At 42.0% G+C, this 13,311-nt stretch overlaps 1 protein-coding gene across 1 annotated transcript in view; it reads right to left on the reverse strand.

Annotated features, from left to right (window-relative positions):
* Positions 1-13,311, reverse strand: part of MAPKAPK2 (MAPK activated protein kinase 2) — a 378,176-nt gene that overhangs the window by 174,355 nt on the left and 190,510 nt on the right. The window contains exon 4 of the mRNA XM_068266238.1: positions 9,190-9,316. Within this exon, the coding sequence (XP_068122339.1) occupies positions 9,190-9,316 (127 nt within the window). The remainder of the gene's footprint in view (positions 1-9,189; positions 9,317-13,311) is intronic.

The following is a 13,311-nucleotide window of genomic DNA, read 5'->3' on the forward strand; positions in this document are numbered from 1 at the left end:
TTTTCTTCGAAAATTTGCATAGTTGTCCCCAGTGTAGCCAGCATAGTTGTCCCCCAGTGTAGCCAGCATAGTTGTCCCCCAGTGTAGCCAGCATAGTTGTCCCCCAGTGTAGCCAGCATAGTTGTCCCCCAGTGTAGCTAGCATAATTGTCCCCCAGTGTAGCTAGCATAATTGTCCCCCAGTGTAGCTAGCATAATTGTCCCCCAGTGTAGCTAGCATAGTTGTCCCCTAGTGTAGCCAGCATAGTTGTCCCCGTGGGGGCCAGAGCCCCCCCTCCTCTCTCACCTGGGTCCCCTCCTTAAGAATAGCAGCGGCGTTGCAGGCGGGCGATTACTCACCTTCTAACTTCGGCGTTCCAAGCGCCGGCAGCATCCCCTCGTCACAGGTCTCCACCTTCAATACCGCCCACTGTGCTTAGGCCAATCAGGAAGCACAGTGGGTGGCATTGAAGGCAGAGACCTGTGCCGAGGGGACGCTGCCAGCGCTTGGAATGAAAGTTAGAAGGTGAGTAATCCTCCGCCCGCCCACCTGCAGCGCCGCCGCTATTTTGGAGCGGGAGAGAGCTGAAGGAGGGGACCCAGGTGAGGGAGTTCTGGCCCCCCTCCCTGCCGCTGTATCAACTGCCCCTCCTGGCGCTGCTTCCCTTCCTCACTACCCACACCCGCAGACCGCTACCCGCAAGCCTACCCGCACCAAAAATCAATTCGGGTACCCGAACCGCATTTCGGGTTACCCGCGGGTACTCGACACGCTGCAGGCCGCTACTACAATTGCCTCCACTACAATGGAAGCTTTGACATATCTTCTATACTAGTGCTGTGGTCAGGAGTGTTCAGCACATGTAGAGCTACTTAACCACTTCAGCCTTCAGTTGTTTTTCACCTTATCCATCCAAGCAATTTTCACCTCCCATTCATTTGCCAATAACTTGATCACTACTTATCACAATGAATTGATCTATATCTTGTTTTTTCCACCACCAATTAGGCTTTCTTTGGGTGGTACATTTTGCAAAGAATTATTTTTTTTTCTACATGTATTTTAACAGGAATATTAAGAAAAAAATGAAAACTTAATTATTTCTCAGTTTTCGGCCATTATAGCTTTAAAATAATACATGCTACCATAATTTAAACCCACACATTTTATTTGCCCATTTGTCCTGGTTATTACGCATTTAAATTAAGTCCCTATCACAATATATGGCACCAATATTTTATTTGGAAATAAAGGTGCATTTTTTTTTAGTTTTGCGTCCATCACTATTTACAAGCTTATTTAAAATGTATTAGTTGTATACCCTCTTCACATGCATATTAAAAAAGTTCAGACCCTTGTCTTTTTTTTTTTCTAGTTAAAACATTTATTTGGGTACTTTTTGTGTGTGGGAGGTACATGTAATTTATTGTGTCTATGTGTGATAAAAATGTATGTGCTTGTTTTAAATATTTGGCCACAAGATGGCCACAGTGAGATTTTTGTTTTTCTATCTTGTGAGCGAGCACGTTCGCTCACAGGAACTACAAAGGACGCTTTTTTTGTTTCAGAAAGACCATGGTCTCTGAAAAGAAGCCGTCGATTTTCCTATTGGGGACTTAGATTAAGGATTGGGAACACGTTCCCATTCATTGATCTCCGGGCTACTGTGGGGAGGGGGTGGCATGAGAGCACGCCAGCGCGCGCACGATCGCACGCGAGAGCGTACATAACAGCCTTTTGGACGTGAAAGTCATGTCCAAAAGGTGAAAATGGTTAAACTAGTGCACATGCGCAGAGTGCTCCCTGGCCATGGAAGCACAATTAATGAGGCATGTTGACAGGCTGACGTGTGCACAGTAATGCCAACTTGCAGATAAATGGTGGGGGAGGCAGTGAACAGGAGGAGCAGCAAGCATGAGGACTCCTGCCCATACATGCCTGTAGTCACCATTTAAGGAGGAGTTTAAGCAGATAGTTTTACCTTATGTTTCCATTAATGGATAATATTTACAACACAATAAAGGAATGCCTCACAAACTATTTAGCTGAAAATGAAATAAATTATTTAACCCCTAGCACTCTATAGCTGGCACCTAAACCTATTGTACTCTGTCTCTTAAAAACCAACAGTCACGCTCTCTATTTCAAAAAAGTAGCAGCAGTGGAGTATTGTACCGTGTTAGCCATCCGTAAAAGAAACACGTTTTGAATCAGGATAATACCATTTTATAGGCCATCTTAAAAGAAAAGGAGTAAGCTTTTGACTATGAAGCCTTCCTCAGACTTCAATCCTGAATGAAGCTCAAGGAATAAGGAGGGGACAAATCATAAGGAGGTGATTAAACCTCCTACTGCTTCATTAAGTGCTACAAAAAAGTAAAGTGTGGTGATAATATAAAATGCATGCTAAACAATGCTAGAAGTCTTTCAAATAAGATTGGTGAACTGGAGTTGCAGATAAGAGATAATGACTATGATATTGTAGGTGTAACAGAAACATGGATGGATGCTAGCCATAATTGGATGGCAAATTTGGAAGATTATAGTGTTTTTAGAAAAGATAGATAAAATAAAAAAAGGGGGGGAGGGGGCGAGTCTTTAAAGTGGGTTGCAAAAGTATTCGGCCCCCTTGAAGTTTTCCACATTTTGTCATATTACTGCCACAAACATGAATCAATTTTATTGGAATTCCACATGAAAGACCAACACAAAGTGGTGTACATATGAGAAGTGGAACGAAAATCATACATGATTCCAAACATTTTTTACAAATAAATAACTGCACAGTGGTGTGTGCATAATTATTCAGCCCTGAGTGCAGTCAGTTGCCTATAGACATTGCCTGATGAGTGCTAATGACTAAATAGAGTGCACCTGTGTGTAATCTAATGTCAGTACAAATACAGCTGCTCTGTAAAGGCCTCAGAGGTTGTCTAAGAGAATATTGGGAGCAACAACACCGTGAAGTCCAAAGAACACATAAGACAGGTCAGGGATCAAGTTATTGAGAAATCTAAAGCAGGCTTAGGCTACAAAAAGATTTCCAAAGCCTTGAACATCCCACGGAGCACTGTTCAAGAGATCATTCAGAAATGGAAGGAGTATGGCACAACTGTAAACCTACCAAGACAAGGCCATCCACCTAAACTCACAGGCCGAACAAGGAGAGCGCTGATCAGAAATGCAGTCAAGAGGCCCATGGTGACTCTGGACGAGCTGCAGAGATCTACAGCTCAGGTGGGAGACTCTGTACATAGGACAACTATTAGTCATGCACTGTACAAAGTTGGCCTTTATGGAAGAGTGGCAAGAAGAAAGGCATTGTTAACAGAAAGCATAAGAAGTCCCGTTTGCAGTTTGCCACAAGCCATGTGGGGGGACACAGCAACTACGTGGAAGAAGGTTATGCAGGAGAACAGAGGCGCCAAAAGGATAAAAGGAAGCTAAATGAGCTTAAAAACCAAATTCTTGGTAAATAGAGGAGGTAGTGGTGGACTTACCTCCTCCAAGTAGACACACAACGACTGTAGTAAACACAGTCAATATATTTTATTTATGAACTCCAAATATGCAACGCATTTCGCAGGTTTGATCCCGCTTCATCAGCCAATAACAACGGAGCAATAGCATATGCGGTCAGTAGAAGAGCCAGGCACCTCTGACAAAATGTGGAAAACTTCAAGGGGGCTGAATACTTTTGCAACCCACTGTAGCTAAATCCTATAATCAATAAATTAAAGCTTTTGCCTCCGATATTTAACATGAAAAGCAGGAAAATGTTTACACAGCTACTTACACATTATTTGTACATTGTCATTTTAGAACACGTGGGTATGGATAACACGTGGGTATTTAACTTATTTCCCACACCAAAAATTACCTCCAAAAATGTTTAATGGAAAAAAAAATTACAATTAAAAAAATAAAACAGTTACCTAAGGGTCTGAACTTTTAAAATATGCATGTGGAGAAAGTATATTACGAACATTTTTTAAATTATAAGCTTGTAAATAGTGATGGACGCAAAACTGAAACACTGCACCTTTACTTCCCCAAAAAATATTGGCGCCATACAGTGTGATAGGGACAACATTTAAATGGTGTAATACCCGAGACAAATGGGCAAATAAAATATATAGGTATTAATTATGGTAGCATGTATTAATTTAACCCTCCTGGCGGTAAGCTCGATCTGAGCTCGGGCTATGCCGTGCAGGAGGATTTCTCAGGCCCTGCTGGGCCGATTTGCATAATTTTTTTGGTACACGCAGCTAGCACTTTTCTAGCTGCGTGTACTGCCCGATCACCGCTGCTACGCAACGATTCGCCGCTACCCACCGCACTGCCCCCCCCAGACCGCACTGCCCCCCCCATGTGCTGCCTGGCCAATCAGTGCCAGGCAGAGCTGAGGGGTGTATCGGGACTCCCTCCCTCATCCCGTTCAGATTTCCAGATGGGCTTGATTGTCGGAGGCGATCGAAGAGGATGGGGAGATGCCGCTGCACAGCGGCTGTCATGTAGCTGGCGCTAGGCTAGCTCCATGATTTAAAAAAAAAAATTTAAAAAAATAGTGCTGCGCTGCCCACTGGCAGTTTTAATTGACCGCCAGGAGGGTTAAAGCTATAATGGCTGAAAACTGAGAAATAATGATTTGTTTCAATTTTTTCTCAATATTCCTGTGAAAATGCATTTAGAAAAAAAAAAAGAATTCTTAGCAAAATGAACCACCCAAAGAAAGCCTAATTAGTGGCAGAAAAAACAAGATATAGATCAATTCATTGTGCTAATTAGTGATAAAGATATTAGCGAATGAATGGGAGGTGAAAATTGCTCTGTTGCACATGGTGAAAAATCCCTGCGGGCTGAAATGGTTAATTAATTACAAGGACCGCTTTTGTGAAAACTGAAAAAAAATTAAGTAATGTAAATACATACAAGTAGGAAGTATGCTTCTTTAAGAATAAAATGACCCATAAATTACTTTTCTCCTATGTTGCTGTAACTTACAATAAGTAGTAGAAATCTGACAGAACTTACAGGTTTTTGACTAACCCATCTCCTTAAAGGGGATTCTCAGAATTTTCTTTATTTTTAAAGGACAACTGAAGTGAGAGATATATGGTGGCTGCCATATCTATTTATTTATTTTTAACAATACCTGTTGCCTGGCAGCCCTGCTGATCTATGTGGCTGCAGTAGTGTCTGAATAGCACCAGAAACAAGCATGCAGCTAATCTTGTCAGATCTTAAAATAATGTCATAAACATCTGATATGCATATGTTTGTTCAGGGCCTATGACTAAAAGAATTAAAGGCAGAGGATCAGCAGGACAGCCAGGCAACTGGTATTGCTTAAAAGAGAATAAATACGGCAGCCTCCATTTCCCTCTCACTTCAGTTGCCCTTTAAAAGCACTTAGTGAAAGGCAGTTGCTCCGCCTAATTGCTAAAAACGTGTGCAGCAACCAGGGAGGTTGGCCAACCTTTGTATAAATCCTTTTCAGGGATTGTCTTTATAAAGAATAAAGAAGAGATGGACTGGTCCAAAACCTGTTGGTTCTGTCAGATTTCTACTACCTACCAGGGATGCTCGACTGTATCCAAATTCGATTCGAGTACATTCAAATTCGGGTCCAGGGCAAATTCGGATTCGAATTTGATCACAATCACCGAATTCGATTCGAATTCGATTCGTAATCGGCAACTAAATTTGGAAAAAAATTTGTGTTCGCGAATTCAGATGGCTTTTTTTAAATTAAAAATATAAGATTTCAGAAATAAAATCTATTTTCTAAATTATAATAATAAATAGCAGTCTTTTCAGCTGCATGACGACAAATATACAATATTTTACATTTATTGGAGGAACCCCTCCCCTTCATTTCAAATTGCCGAGAAGAATCCGGCAAACTGGTGGAGTAGGTGGTGTCAGGCAATGGAGGAATTGCTAATGGCTGCCCCCAGAATAACTCTAGTATGAAAAGTGAAGGGTGAAAAGCATGCACTGAAATGCTCATAGGTTTGAAGGAGTGTTTATTTATCTTTGTATGTGTTAGAGTGGTGCAACTAAATATTTTTAATAAAAAAAATGTTTGGTCTGGGTACGCTTTAAAGGGAAATCACATTAAAATTTGATGGAAAACTTTTTTTATGCATTTCTTGTTTAGTCTTCTTCACTGTCTTCACCTTCTTTTTGTTCTCTCCATCTTTTTCTTCACCGTCTTCTTTTTCTGTTTTACCATCTTCTTTCTCATCATCAATCTTTATTATCATCATCATCATCATCATCATCATCATCATCATCATCATCATCATTTGCATGTGGTTCTTCAAGTTCTTCTTCTTCACCTGGTGGTTGTTCTTCTTCCTCACCTGGTTCTTCTTCTCTTAATCCTCCTCCTCCTCCTCCACCTGGTTCTTCTTCTCCACCTGGTTCTTCTTCTCCACCTGGTTCTTCTTCTTCACCTGGTTCTTCTTCTTCACCTGGTTCTTCTTCTTCACCTTCTTCACCACCACCACCACCATCATCTTTTTTTGTTTTGTTTTGTGTTCATATTCTTCCTCTTGTACCCAACTTAATGTTTTTTTCTCTTACAGAACTCTACTGTTGTAAAAATTTTTCTTCAACACCTGCATAGCTAAATTTGTGGTGTAATAGCTAGTGGCACATGGCAGCAGCGCATAATTCTGTGGACCCTGGCGGTGGAACTACAGACAGCAGGAGGTTAAATACAGCAGCAGCAGGAGGAGCAGGAGGAGGAGGAGTGACGTTTGGCAGCAGGCAATGTAACGGGGCCATGGTACCTAACGTTGGTAGCACAGCAGTAAATAAACACCAAGAGCAGGAGGTTCCGGACAGCAGTCGTGAAGCCCACATTGTGTCCAATGCACAACTGGGACAGCACAGTTTTCAACCCAGACACCTCAGAATTTTTTTTCCAAAAGTATATAGCTATTGTAGTGGCATAATAGCTAGTGGTGCATGGCAGCAGCACATAAAATGGTATGTGTTGCCTCGTAAAATTGCTTCCTTTGACCCCTTGGCCTCAAATCTCTGTTGGAGAGGATGTGAATTAATAGGAACCCTCTTACACACCATATGGGAATGCCCAAAAATTAAACCGCTGTGGTTAGAAATACAAGATTTATTGGAAAAGGTAATAAAAGCTCCCTTTTAATTATCACTGCAATTAGCTCTGTTAAATATTGATCTGGATCTCATTCCCTTAAAAGATAGATTAGTAGTATTCCAGATCCTAGCATCAACCAGATATCTCATATTCACCCATTGGAAAAGCTCAGACATTCCCTCAATAACTCATATAATCCATGCGACTAAATATAACCTAGAATTAGAAAATATCGTGAGGAATAAGAGCAACGTCACTGAGAACATATTTACTATGACAATCCCTGATTAAGATAAGGCAAAAAAAAAAAAAAAAGACAAAACCCCTAACATTACCACTATTACCACTACTCCACATTATAATTTAAACATCACTATTAACCGAATAAGTGACCAGGATTCTTGTACCCTTATTCTTCTCATTTTGTTTTGGGACACCTGTTGGGACGGTTCTTTCTGTTTAAATTCTGACCCTAATAGGGGCAGCTCTGCAGAGTAAAATAGCTTTGCATAATATTGCCACTAATTAAGTTACTATGTTATATCTATATTTTATGTGTGGTTAACCATCCATTGAGATCTAGGATGTCTCAAAAATTGATATATATATAGTTTGGCGAGGCCAAAAGGTAGTAATTGAAAAGTTTCATCTTCAGATCTCTGAATATGCCTTTACAGTACTACTGTATATGACTATACAGTATGCAAGCTTATTTTTTGAACCTACTTCTGTATAATATATTGTACTGTTATAATATTTTTTACTGTTAAAAATGTTCAATAAAAAATTGATAGTTAAAAAAAGTTACATTAGTTAGGTAATCTAATCTCTTACCCACCCCGTTTTAAAAGAACAGGCAAATGTGTTTGATTTCATGAGGGCAGCCATCTTTTTGGTTGAAAGGAGGTGACAGGGAGCATGAGTCACAGTTTCAACTGTCCTGTGTCCTGATCACCCCTCCCAGTTGCTAAGCAACGAGAACAGCAACATCAGAAATCCCATCATGCTTTGCACGGCCTCAGGGTATAAATGCCCAGGCAGTTTTCTTTGATAGGGTGGAGCTTAGCTTCTGTACAGCCAGAAATTAGGCTTTGGTAAGAAAAACAACGTTCTGATGCTGTGAAACTGTTAAAGAAACACCAATCCAAAGGCTGCTAAGTAGATTTTTAGTCTGGAGGTTCGTTTTAAGTAGTGGATTTGGATGCACCCCTTGCATTGAATGACATCCACGGCTATAATTACTATGCAATTCCCAGCAGAGTTAATACAGGGATATTTATCTGACTACAATCTGGATGGAGAAATTATTTTTTTTCTCGTTTAACCCCCCTGGCGGTATAATTCCCGCGGCTGCGCAGCCGCGAGAGGTTTTTTTTTCACTTTTTTTTTTTTTTAGCATGTAGCTAGCCCAGCGCTAGCTACATGCTTCCCTCCTCCCCGCGGCGTCCGCCCGTCCCCTCCGATCGCCGCCGGTGCCGCTTGCCCAGGAAATCCCGTTCTGAACGGGATTTCCTTGAGGGCTTCCCCGTCGCCATGGCGACGAATGGAGTGATGTCATCAACGTCATGGACGTCATGACGTCACACGAAGTCCCGATCCACCCCATAGCGCAGCCTGGCGGCGATTGGCCAGGCTGCGCAAGGGGTATGCGGGAGGGGGCCTGTATCCGCGGCGGGTAGCGGCGCATCGGCGGCGGCGATCAGACGAAACACGCAGCTAGCAAAGTGCTACCTGCGTGTTTGAAAAAAAAAATATGTAAATCGGCCCAGCAGGGCCTGAGCGACACCCTCCGGCGGCTTACCCCGTGTCACACACGGGGTTACCGCCAAGAAGGTTAAGGCTAACTGGCCCAAGCATTATAAGGATCCTTTCTCTAGAACTGGCATATTTTTTTTATTTTTTCTGTGTTGAACTTGGACAAATGTCTACTAACCAAACTATGTAACAAACCAATATGTGCTTTTTGCATCTGCTCATATACCACTAAATAGTTTAAATAATCGGGGGAGTGGGGTAACAAAGGAAAATATCATACAATAAAGTATGTAAGTAAGTAAGACATATTAACCTTCTACTTATACAGATCACTTTTTCTGTAACAAACAGTTCTACGTACTACCTTACATACTTTCACATCTCTGTGGGCGATATTGAGTGCATGCAAATACTGTATAGCTTCTCCAATGCTTTTCATGATTTCAGAAGCCTCTGAAAGAGAATAAAATAAATCCGTAAAAGTAAATAACTTTACTGAATAATTAACAAAATAGCTTTTTTATTACAATATTACTTATTAAATTATTTAGTCAGGGTCTCCCTATTGCAAAATCCTTCCTCTACATGGTTTACATTCTAAAATTTATCACAGGTGGTGGCATCTTGAATCCTGGCAGGTACATCACTGCAGAATGTTTGTTTACTCTGTTACAAAGTCAGTAGAAATAATACCATCCAGAGTCCACTGGGAGAAGAATTTCTGCAGAATGAAAAACCTAGGCTGTGACATCACTGGGAGGGCAAGATTACATACCAATACACAGCAATATATAGATATAGGACGTGTTTCAGATGCTGAAACCAAGATAACTCACATACAAGTGGGTATCCTGAATAAGTTAATACATTCAGCTAAATGTCACTAGAGTTCCTCTTTAAGAAATTATAACCAGGAATTGAATAAACTGTGGATACTCGTTACATTTTGTGTATGGCTCTGTAAAATGTATAGGCTACTAGCAGAATGGTGTCCATTGGGTACAGTGAAAATCAGAGGATAATACAAGAATATCGGAAAGTAGGTAATTCAGGGATGTGCAATGCGGGTTTAAGTGTATACCCCAGGGGTGAATGCAGAGGTAGTAAAATCCTGCGCATGCGGTTAAGTGTAGGGTTTATGTGGCTTTGACATGTGGGTTCATATACAGCATATGTGTTAAGAGGTGTAGTCAAGGCTGAGTACACACTACACTGCAGCCATAACGTTTACGGTCACCGTGGATCTGATAAATAATCTGCCGTATCAGTCCATGATTTCATGGCGTCTGTTAAATAGTCATACATGGCATGCTTTGAAAATTGTATGTGTGTGTTCTTCTATATTACTGTCAGATCTTAAAGTGGTCTGAAAGCCAGCATTTCTACTTTGCTCTAAAAGATTCCTCACAGCTTGAAAGCTACTGTCCCAGAAAAAAATTCTAGCAGAACATCACTAAAATGGTTAAAGAAAGCACTTTCTCCTGCTATTCAGCTTCAAATCCGCATCCAAACTGGAGATAACAGTATCTTTTTTACTTGTTAAACACAACTATATCAACACTGGAATGTAAACAAACACTCCCTGAGAAACTCTCTCTGCTTCAGTCACACACCGTGTTCAGCATCGCTCATTAGAAGATTTTAATATATTAAAAAGCAGTTATAATAGAAAAATAATAAAATGCAATGCCAGCTTTCAGGGCAAGATAAACTACACTTTGAAAACTTGCAATTTGTAAACAGATAATATTATGTGTGCACAAAAGCAAATACGATAACTGTATGAGTAATAAAAAGTAGGAAAACATTTTTATTGAATGTTATGTCAGAGTTTCAAACCACTTTAATATATCTTGGATCTCACGCTCAAGCGGGATCTTGAGGCTGGTTTCACACTGGAAACCAGCTTCAGTGATACAGTGCGCCCGACGCAGTCACACCAGACGCACCATATCGCACCGTCAAAAACAGGCCTTCAGGGAACACCGCACTATTGCAAGGTGTTCCCTGCCGTAACGTAGCAGTATGAAAGTCTCCATAGACTCATTGCACAGCGGTGGTGGGTCCAGTAAAAACACCGCTCCGCCTCAGTGTGAAAGGGCCCTAAGTGAAAATTACATGGTGTGTAACCGGCCTTAAGTTTTCACCACTTCTAACCGTGGGGTTGTTTTCCCCTTAAAAGTGTACTGAGCAGTGTTTTTTTACTTTAAAAAAAAAACAAACAAAAAAACTAACCTCCCCAGAATGGAGGTTAGTAATGGTGTGTGCAGCTGGCGGTATGGAGGATCATGGGGGACACCATTATTTACATACAGGATGCTGCTCCTCTCGCCTGTTCTGGATCCTCCATCTTCTCTAACCACAGCTTCTGGGGGCATCTGTAATTCCTGCTGAGGGTCACATGCATGCACCGCAATGTATGCCGGGAGATGTAGTCCAGGAAATGGGAGTACAGTGATGTACTTGCATCTCCGGGACTACCCCTCCCAGCGTGCATCACGGCGTCTGCATGACCGTAGCTGGAATTACATGTGCCAGCAGAAGCTGCAGAAAACTTGAGAAGCTGGACGAACCAGGGGCCAGAGGAGCAGCACCTTGTAGTGTAAGTAATGGTGCTGCCCTATCCATGAACCCTTTTACCACTTCAGTACACCGTTCACACCACACGGACCCGCTGATCGCACCGCTCTCCCGCTCCTGAAGCTCACTCGCGTGATCCAGTGAGACTGGCTCACAGTGATCACAGGGTCAGGAGCCAATGAAATCGGCTCCAGACCAAGTCATACGGACAACAAGACAAGTGGGCTGCAGTGGGGCAGTTAGCAGTAGTGTGCGACGTGCTAATTGAAATCTACACCCTGGCAGTGATGACAGGTCCCAAACAGGAAGAAGATTTCAATTAGCGTAACCTGGAAGCGGTTAAAGAAGAAGAAAAAAAAACAAAACACTGTTATTGTTTTTGATTCAGTCACAAAAAAAAAAAGGAAAAAAAAACCAAAAAGAAGTGTCATACGACATAGGCTTCAACTCTAAACCACCTCTAAAATCTATTTTACTACTAAGGCGGAGCCTGGACATGCCATTGAGAGGATGCATGGAGGATTAGTTCAACTCTGAGTGACCAATAAAGCACCCCTCACTGGCTCATCACCCCTTATTCTCCCTCCCCGCTTGCTACAAAAGCTGCTGGTCACCAAAGTATGGGTCCCAAACAAAATCACGGATTACACGGACCCTGGCATTACCAAGTTTGTTGCTCGGAAGAGCAAGGCAGGGGGAAGCCAAGATGGCACCTAATCCACAGAGGTGCAGATGCCCAGCAAGACACAGCCCTTGCACAAATCTGAAACTAAAAAAGATCTTAAGCAGCATTACCAGAACCTCAGCTGATTAAGCTGATTAAGTCAGAAAACAGTGCTACTGTAAAGAAGATCCACCTATGGACCATCAGGCTCTGTCCCATAGACCTCGGTGGAAACCGAAGAAGCATAATTTGTCTACTCAACAGATGCTGCTGAGCTTCTCAGCACTCCAGCACGGATGACAAATGTCATGTCTGGAAGCTCTCAGCAGAGCGAAAAGGGCTCAAGTGCTCAAAAAAAAGCTGGGGCTGATCCTCCAACTCGGTCTTAAAACTCAGACACTGCTCCTCCTTGGGACAAAAAAGAACTACTAAGAGACATTAACTGCTCAAGTCTGAGCCATCAGAGGCAGTGAAAGACATCAAGGTGCAAATGCACGAGATCGGGCAGAGAGTGCGAGAGCTTGAATCCCGTATGATGACAATGGCTTATGCAGTGGATAAGGAAAGGCAGCAGGTTTCATCCATGGAGGGTAGGTTGCTTGCTGTCGAATTACGCCTTAAACACTTTGAGAACAGAGGTCACCACTCCAACTTACAAATAAGAGGCATACCCGAGTCCTTAACTTCATTAAAAGAGGTTGCTACCAATTTATTCATGGCCCTCTTACTGCAGGTTGATCTTGAGATTCTCCACCAGGATAGGATTTACTGCACATTGGGTAAACTAAGAGCCCACGATATACTTAAATACCTGATCCTTAAAAGGGAACCTGAACCGAGTAAAATTATTTAAGATAAACACATGATGTACATGCAAATGAATATTACATAGTTGCCTCGCTGTCAGTTCCTCTTAAAAGCTCACCATTTTCTTCTTGCTATGATGCCTTTCATTTCTGACAAGATTTTGTCAGAACTGAAATGTCAGTTGCTGTCAGTTACAACTGAAAGGACAACTGATGTGCAAGGTAATGTTCATGTTTCCCTATGGCTCAAGTGGGGGGTGTTACAGTTTAACAGCGTCCTGACCAGGAGGTTGTTATGGTGAAATGGACGGAGGGATTCCATCGATCACAGTGAACAAACAAGACGCTGGAGAGGAAAAAAAGATTGAGGAGTAGACTACATGGGAGGTAAGTATGAA

Source organism: Hyperolius riggenbachi, chromosome 2, assembly GCF_040937935.1.
Source record: "Hyperolius riggenbachi isolate aHypRig1 chromosome 2, aHypRig1.pri, whole genome shotgun sequence".
Classification (NCBI taxonomy): Eukaryota; Metazoa; Chordata; class Amphibia; order Anura; family Hyperoliidae; genus Hyperolius; species Hyperolius riggenbachi.